Consider the following 15,386-nt stretch of genomic DNA (forward strand, 5'->3'; position numbering starts at 1 on the left):
CTTCTGGCCTAAATATCTATGAATCTATGAATCTATGAAACTATTTTAGATGTTTACAGGTGACGATTTAATGTGGTTTAAATTAAAGCTGTAAACACACTGCAGGAGACGGATAGTGCCACATTTTTTTTGATATTCTGCAATTGGGACTATAAGTAATAAGCATGCTGCCTTTCCGGTTGGCTCGGAAGATTAAGTTATCTTTACATTGGCTATTTTGCAGTTGAAAGACACAGCCACACTCCACTTACTTAAACCAGCAGAAAGCCAGCTGGGGCTACTCCTGCACTCCAAAAGCATTCAGATCAACAGCCTCCTAGCCAAAATGAAGGAAGTACTACAAGACCTGCAGCGCACGCCATTGGACAAAATTCAGACGCTGCCCCGTGTTCTAGCACAGCTGCGTAAACTGCTGAAATGGAGATGCAGAAAGACTCTTGCCCAGTAGACACGCCGGGTGTTGCAATGTTAGATTTCTCTCTAGCCAAGTAAGGTTACACGGGCAGTTCACTGTAGAAACAATAAAACTCATTTTCAAGCATGTCGTAAGTGTTTAGCTGTATTCCAGCGTAGAGCAGCTATGGCACTAAACAGCACATTTGAAAATAGGCAGTGGATTGTATATGCCTACGGATCGACAGTACATGCGCGCTAGTTTGACAGAATGAGAAGGTGGTTCTTATAGGTAGGAGAAAGGACAATAGGGGTCACCTTCAGTTTGGTGGGAGCCTATATCAGACCGTGCCTGTTGTGTGACTCAGTGAGCAGGCCTGGCACCCTGGCCCAGCATTTCTGCCCAGAAATTCATTGTGGAATGAATACGCAGCATGCGTATAATGTAACAAAACACCCCTCATGGTTACTAAAGGGGAAGGGTCTGAATATGAAAGAAAGGAAAAGATTGTGGATGAAGAGCCTTGTGTGGTATGAACTCTCCCCAATTCTTATCACAGTGATCGTTCCAGGAGCTTAACAGTGAAGTAGCCTGAGCGACTAGGGTTGGTATTGAACAAGCTGGCTGGTGTGTTTTTATTTGAGGCTTTCGAAGTGAGACAGGGTGAAGAGAATGGGGCTCTGCCACAGATCCTAAGCGAAACGGCAAGTTAATCAAAGAAATGGAGCTAAGAATTTTTTTCCCTCTGTGAACTAGTTTTCTTAAATGAAACAGGCACCACAAACAGTCTGTCCTTGTAAGTCACTTTCTCCAGTCTTCATGATTCTCTTGCTCTCTGAAAGGCCTTCAGTTTGTCTACAATTTTCTTGAAGAGCCCAGACCTGAATGGAGTATATTCTAGGAGTGGTCTGACTGGTACTCACTGAAAAGAGACTGCAAGTTCACTGCTCTCCAACAACATATGGTGTCTGTGCATATAGCCTAATTTTTTTTGCTCCCTACCATTTCACAGTACCAGCTCATACCTAATTCACTATGATCAAACTTGGGCCTCTTAATGTACTGAATGCCAGATTTCTCTCCCCTTGATTAGCTGGGTTTCATATTTCCCCCAGGTACAGTAGCTTGCATTTTAACAAGTTCAGATTCATTTTATTATTTCCTGATGATATTTCTACCTCTCTAGGTCCCTTTATTAGTCATCACTATACCTTCTTTAGTCTTTCAGCTAGTTTTCCATCCATTTGGCAGCACTCATAACCAAATCAATTTCAATTAGTTTTTCCAAGTAAAATTTCAAAATGCTATCAAATGATGTACCAGAATTCAGATCTTAGACGTTTATTAGTTTAGTAAATGTATTAAAAGGTGATCATGTTCATGTGGTATGACATTCTTTATAAACTCATTCTGCTTATTCTTTATGGCTGTTATAGATGTTTACATCCAGTGTACCTAGGAAGGCATGACGTTACAGAATTTTATAAACTTAGAAAAAAATTACTTATCTAATAAATATTCCTTCCATAAACTGAGTGTGTTCTGAAGTGTTTTATGCTGTCCCCACATCATTCCTCCTGTTTGAAACTTCTTGGCTTGGACACAAAGGGTGCCCCTATGATTTTCACTATTGTACTAGCAATTGGGATGGATGTGGAAATTGGATCAAGACTCAATACAAATAAATAATAATGTCCAAAAGACTTCTTTGGGTGCCACTTAGTTATTCACTCCATTTAGTTTTGTACGGTATAATTCAAACAGGTGTTAGAACCTTGCCTCTTCATTATGTTGTGTGTGTCCAGGGGAGTGACCAGGAAGCAACTGCTGAGAACCACCGCTGTGTGACAATTAAACCACTTGAATTCTACAAATGAGATTAGGGAAAACAGGATTTTTTAAAAATAGTTCATTCAAATGCCACTATCAAAGGCAAGGGATAAATGGGAAGTTTATATTGCCATTACAAGGAAGAAACCACAACCCTCTGGAAGGAACGTTCCTACAGGACTGAATACCAGAAGAACAATACATTCAATACCTAACGGCAAAGGACAGATAGATGAGCCTGCAAATAGCTAGGCAACAAGAAAAAAGTCATTAAATAAAATAAGGGTTGAATAATACTTGTGTGTTCTGCCATCAGGTCCCAAGTTTACTCTTAGCAAAAGCCAATTAGTTAAAATATTACAACTTTGGCTTCTTCCCTATAATAAAATTGCAGTGAAGAGACCATTTAGTCACACAAAATCCTTCATGAGTAAAGAAAATACAAATTTACTTTTATTATGACTATAAAGAGATAAATTTAACACAATTAGCCGCACACTCAGTACTCAGTGATACATCTGTCTGTGCTAGATAAAGTCAGTGCTCTTACTGCTAACAACAAAATAGATCTTGTCTTTCTTAATGAAGCATTGTGCATGCCTGCAGGATATTTATTGGTTTGCCATTACAGTTATCTTGTCAGACAAGTCTCAAATACACACAAAGCTTTACTCAGGGACCAAAATAGGAAGCAAAATTTTTATTTAAAAAAGAAACATTAAAAACAGCAAATGTCTAGTCAGATCATATAAAGCACTTTAAATTAATCTTTTGACATTATTTACACTATTGTATATGTAAATATCTGAAACTGTACATGTTTAAACAAATCTTCATTTAGCAAACAGGCTGAATAAACTGATTGCTCTTGTAATCTTTTAAATCAGCTGTCCTAGAGCTGTCTGAGTATTTTAGAAGTGAAAAGATTCAAAACACAAGACTAACATAATATTTTATCCTTCAGACCATTTCTGTACAATTAATTCAGTCATAACTCTGTACAGCAATCATGCACTCTTTTGTAAAACACTATAAAAAGACCAAATGTACATACATTACAAGGCATTGGACATTATTTTACAGCCTAGGTTCTTGAATAGGTAAAGGGAAGGGGTATGTTCTCTTCCTTGTTAGTTCTTTAGTTAATTTCAAAAAAGCTACATGAGATCCTGTAAGTACCATTTCCATTCCCCAGAGCATCTGCTATAATGCTGCTCATGGTGGCTTTAAAACTTGCCTTTTTAGTATCCAGTCAGCTGATCTGCAACAGCAAAACTGATACCAAAAATATGTAAAATTTCTACAACATGCAAGCTAGAGAATAAGTAAAAATCTGCCATTTAAGTCACTGTATTGCCTTCCACATATCTATACAATAAGGTCAGTAAAGACACTTTTAAAGCCATTTTCAGTGTTTCATCCAGTTTATGGACAAGTGTTTATGCACTTAACCTTCTGAAATGGAACATACCAATGTTGTGTATCAATCATTCATTGCACGCTGACCATAAACAGATGTTACACATATGCATAGTTTACTGATCAGCAGGTATTTCTCTCATGACCCTAACTTAACAAAGGTGCTTTTGTAGTCACTCATCATCTACTTCTCCTTTACACATCTTTACTCCAGAGCACCAGTACTGCACAAGTTCCATAGTCACAGCTTTGCCACCAGGAGCTGCTCTTTGAGCCCCTTTCTCTGGCCTACAGCATCTTAGCACTCACTTCTGACAATGCAGCTGCACTGCTCAACCTTAAATCAGAAAAAATAGAAACCCTTAACCTGAAACCTTAAGTACCTGAAAACTTTAATGCTAAGCCTTACCTTTGCCATAAAGCTTTTAGTACATGGGTCGTTCCCCCGCACAAACATTAACAATTATATTGCACAGCTTTCCACTGCAAACCCCAGATAGTCATTTCATAACACAGTCAGAACTCTTTAAAGATTCTTCACTTAGAGCACTCCAGAATATCAAAGTACAGGTGTTCATGCTCACGTCTACTAATCATTACAGGGCCCCCAAAATACATTGCATCAAATATTGCAGAACATTCTGAAATTCAAGGGAAACAAGACAGTTTTCACAAACTAATATTCTTTGAACTATGTTCTTCAAATGCATTGTGGACGAATAGGATTCTTCGGAGGGCTGAGAAAAACAAGTGTGGCTGTCAAAACAAAGTTACAGCGACACCTGACACTCAGGTCCCCATCTCAGTCAAGCACCCTGCACAAGGACTTTTTCCAACTTGGATTTCCTGTCATTTATCGTCCGTGTGTCCTGTGAAATTGCTACTTCTTTTACTGCACACACATCTTTTCCATAAAAGGAAAAGAAGTAAGGTCTTAAATATATTTAAGTCTTAGCATTTCAATCTGAGACGCATTTACATCTAATGGCAAGGCAGAAACTGAGCTTGGATAAAAATCTTCAGCGAGTTTGTTCCCTTAAGTTTTAGGAAAGAAAAAACTGCTGTACTTGAAACAATTTGTAGAACTCAATTCTTCTGTAAATCAGTATTGAGCAGCCTGGGGGTATTAAAGTTGATGCCTTGATGGATCCCAGTGTAAATCCTTTATTTACTTCTGGCAAATGACTTCATCTCCCCTTCGCTGCCTGGCATACCACTGAAATTCACCTCAAACAGCCTGACTGTTGGGCTATTTAGACATTGACAAAAGTAGGTTCACCTGAAAGGCAAAATTAAAGTATATGTTAGCTATTGTGTTGTTACCATCATCCAAGGTCAGGAGCAGACTTATGCTGTTTGAGCATCTAAACAAACATTCTACGAATCTCCAAGGATTTAGAGGAACCAAGAGAACAATTATAAGAATATTGGTCAATCACCAGTTCTAGCTAACTTACAGACTCCTACTATGCAATCGATGACTTGACAGACTAGCTCTTTCAGTTGTTACAGTCTATTGTGTCAACACAGCTTCTAATAAGTGTGTGTGTATCTGCATGTGATTTTAAAAGAAAGTTATGTGCAATAGGCATTTGAGAGACAATTAGGTAAATTTAAAATACCCAAGAGGCACATTCTGAATCATTTACATTATTAATAACCTGCAAACTTTAGCTTACATAAACCAGAAGGGGAGGCATAAAAGAGATCCAAAAGACTGGGGCATCATTGTCCATCACTGAAAGAACAGAAATCTGACTACTGTGGGGAAAAATCCACCTTATCCCAGTAGATTATTCCTGCTCCATCTTCAGAGGAAGTTAATACTCTTCTCCCACTTCATGTTCCCTGTCAAAATACCCTGTAGGGAAATTCCTCCTGTCCACATATTTGATGAACAGTTTAATACTGTGTGAACAAGAATCACCAGTTGATCCCCTATACCCAAGATACCACTGATGTCCAATAATTTTATTTTTTTTTAAGCTATGGGATTGCTAAAACAGTGGCTTATGCAGGGCCTCCTGATGCAGAGAGTTCCTTCCACTGATTATCTTTGAGGATAAAGGCCCTCCTTATACCTGAAATTCTGTTTAAGTTTCCATGATTAGTCACATTTTTCCAGTTGTTGTTTAGTTCAAACAGATCCTTGCAATTCCTTCAGAATTTTTATACACCTAGCACCTCTGATCACTTCTCCAAAGAGGAAAGATGCCCAAAGTGGGTGTAGTTCACCAGAAAAGTCCTTGCCATGTACAATAAAATCCCAATGTTGCATGTCTTAATCACTAATCTCAGTTTTAAAACAGCCTAACAGATATTTGTAAAAACTAAACAATTGCATTTGCTCAGGGTTTAGAGTTCAAATTAATTTTGGATTTTCAAAGAATCAGAAAAGAGGAATACGAATAAAAATTGGGCAAAATGGAAAAGCAGGTTAATTTAAAAGTGTGAGCTAGTCATGCAAAAATGAGTAATCTGTAAAATAAGGAGCTTCACTTTATACCTGTTCCATTGAAGGACAAGCTATGATCTGGAGATCTTCATTGCTAAATTCTTCCTTTAACAAAGCATGGAGTTTCTGGAACACTTGCTGAATATTATTCTTTACAAAGGAAAGAAAAATATTTAGTGTTGGAATATCACAAGATCTGTCTCAAATATGAAACAAACTGAACATCCTGTGTATCAAACAGCCTCTGAAGTGAACGGAGCTGTATGTGTGGTAGAACTCTGTGCTCTTAAAAGTGGTTCTCCTCTAAAAAGTAACTCTAAAAATGGCATGGAGAGGTTTCCTTGTCTATTGTGTGACGACTCCAGGTAATATGTGCTATGTTAACAAATAAAAGATGGGGAGGAGGGGGGGAGAGAGAGAGCGTTCTTAACACTTAGCCCTGTACACTTAACCTGGCATCTAAGAACCATGCTGGGTTTTCTTGTGTGTGCACATTCACCAGTAACAGGTCCCCTATTAAACCTGGGCAACCCTCATTGCCTTTGATCGGTCTGCACAGGTATACCTGACTGGACTTACCAAATGTTGGTGATACACAAGAATAAACAGAATCCAGTCAATTCTCTCACTATAGTGTTTGCTGTGCACACTGGATAGGAGTAAAAGCAATATACATTTATTTTCTTTACTCTGAACACTTACATCAGGTCTGTGGAATAAGGTGCCATTTTTAAATGATCCCTTTTCAGAGCAAAGCCACACTATAATTTATGATACACTAGACTGCTTACTTATTACATGCATGGTGTCTTTCATATGATTACTGTCTGGCTTTCTAATGTACAATAACTCACATACAAGAGTCTATGTAATGGACAAGAACCCCAGAAATTCAGAAAATCTTGTGAGAGTTAACAAGAAAAACAAATAATCATCTGATAAAGAAACTTAGAAACAGCTACATTAATTCATTCCTACAAAAATAAATGAGCTTACAAAGCACACTTTCAGAAGCTACTCAACTATGTCAAGGTTGGCCAAACTATGGAAAGTATGCTGATGTATACACTAACAATACTTACCCTAACTGGCTTAAACAAAATGAATTCAGTATCCTTATTGGCCAAGTATAATGACATGCTTCGTAACATTGATGGCAGCTTTGTTTTTATTGTCTTATAAGTGGAAGACACTAAATCATTGACCTTTGCTGGAAATAAAGTTTAAAATTATTAGACACAAATATTTGCTCCTGCTGGTTGAAAGTCTATGTTCCAAATGATCCCCTCTATTTTTTCCCTACTTTATGTACATCACCACCCCAGTCCCCTCTGAACCCCCAAAATCACAGTCACCACCCTTCAGTGGTAAAAAGCCTTGACAAGGCTCCTCCCTTCAAGGTTCCTTATTTAGTTGGAGATGTGACTGTTGGGAAATACTCAGCCCAAAAAAAGAAAACAGTACTTTGAAAATGGCATTGAAAATATGTAGCAACAATACAGAAACCATGTTTCAATCCAGCACAGCATTCCTGTGATGGTAGGCTGCATAGCCATCTGAGGCATATGGTTAGTTCTAGGTGCTCTGTCTGTCTCCATGAAGAATGGCCATGAGCACTTTAAAGAAATCTTGCAAAGAAGCTTGAAGAAAACATGGGGAAATATTCAAGAGCTTTGGGGAAAATAGGGTTACATATTTTTTTTTTTACTTTCGCAGCTTTTGTATTTTCCTTTCCCTCCTCCTGCCTCTGAGAAATCTGACAGCATGGCAAATAGCTCATTGGCACTGTCCTACATACCAGCTGCTTCTTGAAATTTCATTTAAGATAAACAGGTTTTCATTTGCAAACATGCTATATTCACATTTACATTTATGTACAGAATCACAAAGCAAATGTTAAGACATATTCCTGAAGAAACTAGAAACTATAGCCAAGAGTTCCAATTAGCAGCAAGATTGTCTGACCTCCAATGAGGCAGCACTGAATTATGAGCAAATGGGTCAGGCTTTGCATTTTAAGAACTTAGTGCAACTAAAGGTTCAGATCTATGACACAAAAGATTCAGATTTCTAGTTCTGCTTGCTATAAATATCACAAAATATTAACTGCTCAAAGCCAACGAAGGTTCCTCGGAAGTGTTCTCATTTGAGTTCTTAATATGAGGAAATTTGTAGTTGGCTTCCCACTTTACATTTTCAGCTCTTGAGAATATGCAATGTATTTTAGGCTAATTTTGAAAGTCATGACCTAGTAATACACAAAACAAATTATTCCTGAAATGGCCTAGCCCAGAATGCATTTTGTATTGCTTTAATGTTCTCAAAAGTGATAACTAGAAAGGTTGTACCAATAAGACTATTCTGAATAAAATGAAAAATGTAAAGCAAAGGAATACCTGGATGTGCCCAAGGCTGCTGTGAAAGGTTGTATTTGGGACCTCCTTGACTGGCCATTGCTTTTAATGCAGCAACCTAAAACAATGAGATTGAAAGAATGAGAAATTTTTGTTTCCATTGGAATCAAAAAGTGAAATCATGTCAAACAAGCCAGTAACATTTAAATAAATCTCTTAAAATTTCTAGTCTGAGACCATTTTTTGCCTTTCTTGTATATTTTGATTGAGGATATAAATAAAAGGAAAGTCAAGTCATGACAAACAATTCCAAAAACAATAGGGTAAGATTTATGCTCCATATTTATTTATTTATACAATTAATAGGAGGCTAATTTAAGCTTGATAATACTTATGCCTGCCATACATGAAAAGGGAAGCAAAATGAGATACATTAACTATTTCACAAGAATCTGTAGCTACATAAAAGATAACAGTAAGCCTTTAAAAAAGGAAAAGTGTACCTAGCCAATCTTGGCCAAAGAAATGCAAATGCAACAGTCAAAACCATGTACACATCTTAACATGCTGAGTTGTCAGAATGTCATATGGTACAATACAAAAACTCTTCTCACAACTGAAATTAGAAATGGGACCAGATTTTCAAATATGTTTAGATGCCTACAGATAGGCCCTAGAGGGATTTACAAAAGTGCCTAAGTGAGTTAGGTGCATAACTCCTATGATTTTCAATAGAATTTATGCACCTAGCTTACTTAGGCCCCACAGTGGGATATACTAAAGTGCCTAAGTAAGCTAGGTTCGTCAATCTGTGATTTTCAATCCATCCTTCGGCATGTAAATATTTCATCTAGTCCATGGACTACGGTAAGATAGATACTTTTTTAAAAGTAAATGCACTGTTTTAATTTTCTGAACTCCCAAAAGCAAAGAAACAGGATAACTTTGGTGTCCTTGCAACGCTGCAACCACTAGTCTTGAGGTTTCATGATCCTCATGATAAACCTGTTTATAAGCAGTTATGCTAAAGAGGTTACAAATACGAGGATTCATAACAGTGCTCAGCATGTCCAGTGCTTTTCCTCTTCAAAGCACTTTACAAACATCACTTCTATTGTACGATCTTTCCACACTGACCTTGCATATAAAGGGATAACTTCCAGAGAACAAACAGCATTAACACTGGTTCAGAGATGCATACTGAACAGAAAGGAAGCTTTGCTGCACCCTCCTTCAAACAGACACATTTACTACTTAAAGTCTATCCTACAGAAAGTGTTACTATAAAAAAGTCTGACAAAAGTTACCTCCATGGATCTCTGGCCTCCATCTCAACAGTATACATCAGGAGAAAAAAAAAAAAAGCTATTTAATATAGACTACTTCTATCTGCCAAGGATAAGAACACTATTCTTCCATGAAAAATACTGCCCTAAAAGTACTGTGTTACAATCTCTCACACTGCAAATATAACTTGTATTGCCATTCTAAGCAAAACCATTATGGTTTATTCTCAGGTATGTTCGCTTGGTTGGGTTTAGTTCATGTTCATCACTTAAAATGTGACACAGTAATTCTGTTCTTAAAGCTTTCAATACCATATTCATAAAAACTGTGGTAAGAAAATAAAGCAGTTGCAAAGTCAATCATGTAGAAGTTAGGAAATTACAAACTATCGTAATGCATTTGAACATGCAACCTTAATTCTGGCATTTCCTAACTTTTCAGTGAAAAAACTGCTAAATGAACATTATGATGTTCCTGTTTTTTTTAAAAAAAGCAAACTGAAAAAAACAAAACAAACAAATTCCATCATGTGGCATCATATTAACACCCACATGGCTCATCAGCAGGGTCAGAACCTTAATATCCACTGCACAGATCTCTGACACTTGAACTAAGAGTAACTGGCAGCAATCGTAGATGGTCATCCTCCATGTGGACCAGCACTAGAGGGGGATGAGACATATTGGCTAGTGGATAGTTACTGACAGCAGAAGAATGGCCAAACTCGGGAATTTTGGGTTCCATTCCAAGTTAGTGGTTACAGACCCTTCTGCCCCAGCCTCCCAACTCCACTATCCCGTTCATCCGAATCCTGCATCTTCCTCTGCTCCTGCGCCAGGAGCAGCACTTGCAAGGAAAAGTCCTGCTCACCCCACACCTGCCCGGGCATTCCCAATACTGACAGAATCTTTGGAGAATGTAACTAATTTAACTAACTGCCAGACTAAGCCTCTAAGCACATGACACCTGTGATTTTTCAAGAGCTTATACACTCAGTAAAATTTGGCTGGCTTTTCACAAAACACCAAAACATAAATCCCCGGCACCAAGGCACCCCCTTCCCTCCGGCTAAATTTCATGTCCCTGCTCCAAAGCACTGAATCAATGCGCTTCTCAATGAAACAGCATGAGAATTATTTTTAACATAGGCAAAATATGTTTCCCTAATCTCATTCTCAGCAACGGAGGAACAATTTCTGCTGAGGTTATAAGCAACTGAAAACGGAGTCTTATAATGGGAAGTGTCAGGCAACCTTAAGTATAGGCTGTTCTACCAACGCCATCTATTATAAAATGAACATTAAACAAATTTAAATACAAATTAATCCTGCCATTTCAGGAAAAAACATTTCAATCAACACAGTGAATACATAGCCTCTTTGTACCTTTGACATGAACTCCTCCAGTTGTTCTATAAACTGTTTGGTTTGCTGCTGAATAAACTGCTCACAAGCTGATTTCAGGTGGTGATCCACATCTTTCTTAGAGTCAAAATAATGTTCTCTGATCTCTGGAGTACCCTTGAACATAAGACAATTATCTTCTTTTTATTTGCCCAGAAATCACCACACATTTAAACGAAATGAGATTTTTTCTTCCTACGCGGCGTTAACAAAAAGACTCCATATTACCTCCAGTAAGAACTGTATCAGTGCGTTGTTGCTGTTTAGCCTAAAAAATCTTGGAACAGTCTTTGGGTTCAGGATTTTAAATGCTGCATCTGTGAAGCAGAAAGTCAACCAGACTGTAAATGTGTAGGATTCAGCCAGAGTAAATTTAAACAGAAATGCTTCATTTCTTCATTACAATGGCATGGCGTGATTACTACTATTTGTTATTAAAGTAGCGCGCGAGGCCCCAGTCAGATGAGCGTCCCTCATGCTAGACCCAATACAACAACAAAATGAAAGAGAGTCCACACACTGGGGAGTTTATAATGACCTCACCGCACATTAAGCAGCAGTGCCCTTTGTTTGGCTTGTCAGAGAAGGTGTGTTACTCCTTTAAGGATTAGAAAGCCAGCGAGATACATACTAAGTAGAGGCTGCTCCAGGACAGGTCAACGTGGGGATGCAGACCCATTTCCCTCCCCTCCCCAGGTGATCAGAAGAGAAGGGGACTATTTACACCCATATTTGTGCAGTACACACCCTCTTTTTCATTTGGACCAGGCCGAGCAGCACCCCCCTCCCATCCACGGCAACAGCTGAAATACCAGATCTCATCATGATCTGTGGTGGGCATTACGCTAGTCACTCCTTTGGGGGGGGGGTCATGCCTAGGAATGAATTTTTCCCTCACCAGATTGGCCAAAGAAAGGTGGTTATTTTTACCTTCCCGCAGCAAGTTGGGGGGCTTAGTAGGATGAACAAATGAAAAGGGGGGGTTAGCCTATCATGTCACAACTCATGATGTAAGCTTGGAATGGATGTCCACTGCAGCTCTTTTGTAGGGAAGGGATAGAGTGATCAAATAAAATGGACCGGGAAATTATTTAAAGGAGGTATTCTTTAAAGGAGTAGAAATTGGGGGTTTGGGGCTCCAATGACTGATATGGCAGGGAGTCAATCCGCTCTTTTATAGCCCCTTTTAATACTCATTCAAGGGGACGCGGGGTGGTGAGGTCCCAGCAGCAGGTTGGCTGGGGACTAAGACAGGAAAGGGGGAGGGCTGCCAGCAGCCCCTGGGATATATGTAAGTGATTATGGAAGTACCTGCACTGTACTCTTATCTGCCAGCTACTCTAAGACATTTAGGAATAAAATTGCGGGCTAATTAAACCACATCCAGAGTCTCCTATCCTCCTTCTGGTATAGCCAGACAACCTAATATTTGTTAGTGCCAGCAACGTAAATGGTGCTGTCCAAGACAAAACCTGTTCTTACGAAGGTACACTTCAAATAGACAGATACAATACACCAAAATGCACTCGGCCATACAGAGAATGGTGATTGTTTAGGGCCCATCCTGCAAACCCTGAGTTATGTCTGAGTGGTCCTACAGATGTCAGTGGGATTATTCACAGAACTTGGGAGTTAGTCACTTGAGTAAAGGTTTACAGAATTAGACCCATGCAGCATCACAAACCAGTGACTGATGTGTTAGATGCATGGTGTTTGTTTTTTAATAAGGGAAGGGGAAGGTGACAAAATTTCAGTACTGAATTGGGTTTGTGTTTATGAGGTTTGTGGAAGTAGTGAGAAGAAAAGTAGTAATACTGATACTTGCAGTAAATGTACCGACATATAAGTGCCAAAGAAAATGAACTCATTTCCAAAGAGGTGTGAGAGATTAAAGGGATACCATCAGCCTGAAAACTAGTCAAAATTTAAAAAATTAATTAGAAGTATTTTCAGGTACTGCCTGTGTCCCAGACGCCATTTGCCGATTTGTTTTATATACCCATATCTTCCTTTTATTTTTAAAAAGAGTTTCTCTCCCATGTTGCTGTATAAAAGGCCCACACAAACAGGATAAACTGACTATTGGAAGACTAGCTATCTTGGAAATGCTGTTAAATACACAAAGTCAACAAAAAAAAGCTATATTCCCCCATATCTCTTTCAGTTATAATAATCTTAGTGTTATAAGTATTACTTATAAGTACCTCTTTTTCAGACAGGAGCATGATTTTTAAGTTGATGATGTCTCAAACTTTAAATCCACATTTGATTTAAGTGAAGTCTATTTGCAGAGAGCTTGGTCCAACCGAACCCCTTTTCCTGTTACTTACCACCTTCGTAAGACACTGGCTGGTACAAAAATTTATTCATTTAAAAAAAAGATACAGAACAAACTTTTATGTCAGCCAGGACAAGACACCATAAGGACATATTTACCCTTTAACCTCCAGCCAACTAGAAACTACTTAATAGGAGGGAGGTCTCATTGATGTTCAAATGCAATAGATGTAATTGTTAGTAATAAGATTCAGTAACTTCAAGGCAAAGATAACAGTGTATTAGATGACAGAAAAGAAAGGTTATTTCTGCAACTTACTCTTCTGTAATGGAAAGAGATGCTCCAGCTCCTTTTTCTCAGGCTTATGAACAGCACTGAGTCTCTCTCACCCTTCCCTTTTTCATTAAGGTTTTTTTCCCCTCTGTGCTTCATAATGCACTCTCAGGAAAACGTTAATAACCTCTTCTGGATGACCTCTGCTCTTTATTTTTCCTGCTCACTAGATGTATGTATGCTTCATGAAACAACTCTCACCGTGATAAATAGAAAAGTATTGACTAACTTTACAGTATAAGGAATATTTCTCTAGTCAAACTTCGACAGAAAAGACTGGGGCAATTTTAATTTTGACCTAGGCAAGTAAGTTTCATGTTATTAAAATCAATTTGTTAAGTAGCAAGAAACTTCTCTGCAGAGTATAGATAAGGATGAAAGATATTTCAGCACAATACAAATGTGAAGCTTATTATTTAGCATTTTTTTTTTAAAACAGCATGTATGAATTGGACAAGTCAGTGGCAAAAGCACAGATATGCACTTGATATAAATCAAAAGTATAGTAGAGTTTGTTAGAAGCATTCTGAGCTGCTCTGCTTAGTAGGTAAAATCTGTATTAGAAAGGATTAGAACAAGGCAAGACAATGTAGCAAGCATGCAGATCATTGCAGGTGAACATAAAATAAACCCACAACCTTTGCTAGCACATTAGGGGAGGGAATGCCCCCCCAGCTCTGTCTGCCAGCACTGTGCAGTACCTCTAGTTTTCTTAAGGTCCAGGGAAATTTCCTTAATGGTGAATTCAGTGTGGAAAGGAGCAATTTGTTCACGAAGAATCAAAAGGTGTTTTATTAAGAAAAGCTGTCCATCAACCTGGGTCTAAATTACAATGAGAAAAAGAATGTCAAAAACTTAGAGAAATATTAATACAAGAGCATAATTATAAGTTCTCCCAATTATTTCAGTTACTTGCTTTAATTAATACTAAAGCCCTAGTTTTTTTTTTACAAGTAATTCTAGGTTCATAGCACCAATAATTCTGTCCCGTGTCTGACACGCTACGTTTCTATATTACTTCTGATAACTCATTCAACAGAAACAGATCATTTGCATGCTCCTTAAAAGACCCTGACTACATGCTTTCTGCATTCGTGTGCAAAGCAAGCATAACTCCCACAATCTGACAAAGGCAGCCCACCCTCTCACTTAGACGATCTTTTGTTTCAATGCCTTTGGAATATAATAAAATATGAGACTATGTCAATAGCCAGGCAGCTGTAGCGCCATAGGGTAAATACTTCTCACACCAGCAGAAGGGGTTTTTCTGTTGATATAGTTAATCCACCTCTCCGAGAGGCGGTAGCTAGGTTGAAGGGAAAATTCTTCAATTGACCTAGCTGCATTTAGACCGGGGTTAGTCAACTTAACTACAGCACTCAAGGCGCTAAATTTTTCATAGCCCTGAACAACATAGCTAGCTTGATCTACTTTTTAAGTGTAGACCAGGCCTAAGAGTTAAACACATTAGCTCTGCCAGACTGTAGTATTTGCTATTCTGTTTTTATTAGGGCTATCAAGTGATTAAAAAAATTAATCACGATTAATTGTGCAATTAATCTCACTGTTAAAAAAATAGAATACTATTTAAATATTTTTGGATGTCTTCTACATTTTCAAACATATTGATTTC

General features: G+C 38.2%; 2 protein-coding genes across 4 annotated transcripts in view; one reads left to right on the forward strand and one right to left on the reverse strand.

The window, feature by feature from the left end:
* The window catches only part of ERICH6B (glutamate rich 6B), a gene marked incomplete at its 3' end in the record, with an annotated part of 71,924 nt that extends 71,476 nt beyond the window's left edge, over positions 1 to 448 (forward strand). Inside the window, exon 15 of the mRNA XM_084621583.1 lies at positions 224 to 448. Within this exon, the coding sequence (XP_084477709.1) occupies positions 224 to 448 (225 nt within the window). The remainder of the gene's footprint in view (positions 1 to 223) is intronic.
* Positions 449 to 2,695: 2,247 nt separating this feature from the next.
* The window catches only part of COG3 (component of oligomeric golgi complex 3), a 50,589-nt gene continuing 37,898 nt past the window's right edge, over positions 2,696 to 15,386 (reverse strand). For all 3 annotated transcript variants that reach the window (XM_084616723.1, XM_084616722.1, XM_084616724.1), the window contains 7 exons: positions 14,455 to 14,575; positions 11,371 to 11,459; positions 11,125 to 11,259; positions 8,495 to 8,570; positions 7,181 to 7,308; positions 6,150 to 6,248; positions 2,696 to 4,922 (listed from right to left, as the gene is read on the reverse strand). In XM_084616723.1, coding sequence (XP_084472849.1) covers positions 4,893 to 4,922; positions 6,150 to 6,248; positions 7,181 to 7,308; positions 8,495 to 8,570; positions 11,125 to 11,259; positions 11,371 to 11,459; positions 14,455 to 14,575 — 678 coding nt within the window. In that variant the 3' untranslated portion in view covers positions 2,696 to 4,892. The remainder of the gene's footprint in view (positions 4,923 to 6,149; positions 6,249 to 7,180; positions 7,309 to 8,494; positions 8,571 to 11,124; positions 11,260 to 11,370; positions 11,460 to 14,454; positions 14,576 to 15,386) is intronic.

The sequence above is a fragment of the Lepidochelys olivacea genome, assembly GCF_965140295.1.
Source record: "Lepidochelys olivacea isolate rLepOli2 genome assembly, chromosome: 1".
Lineage (NCBI taxonomy): Eukaryota > Metazoa > Chordata > Testudines > Cheloniidae > Lepidochelys > Lepidochelys olivacea.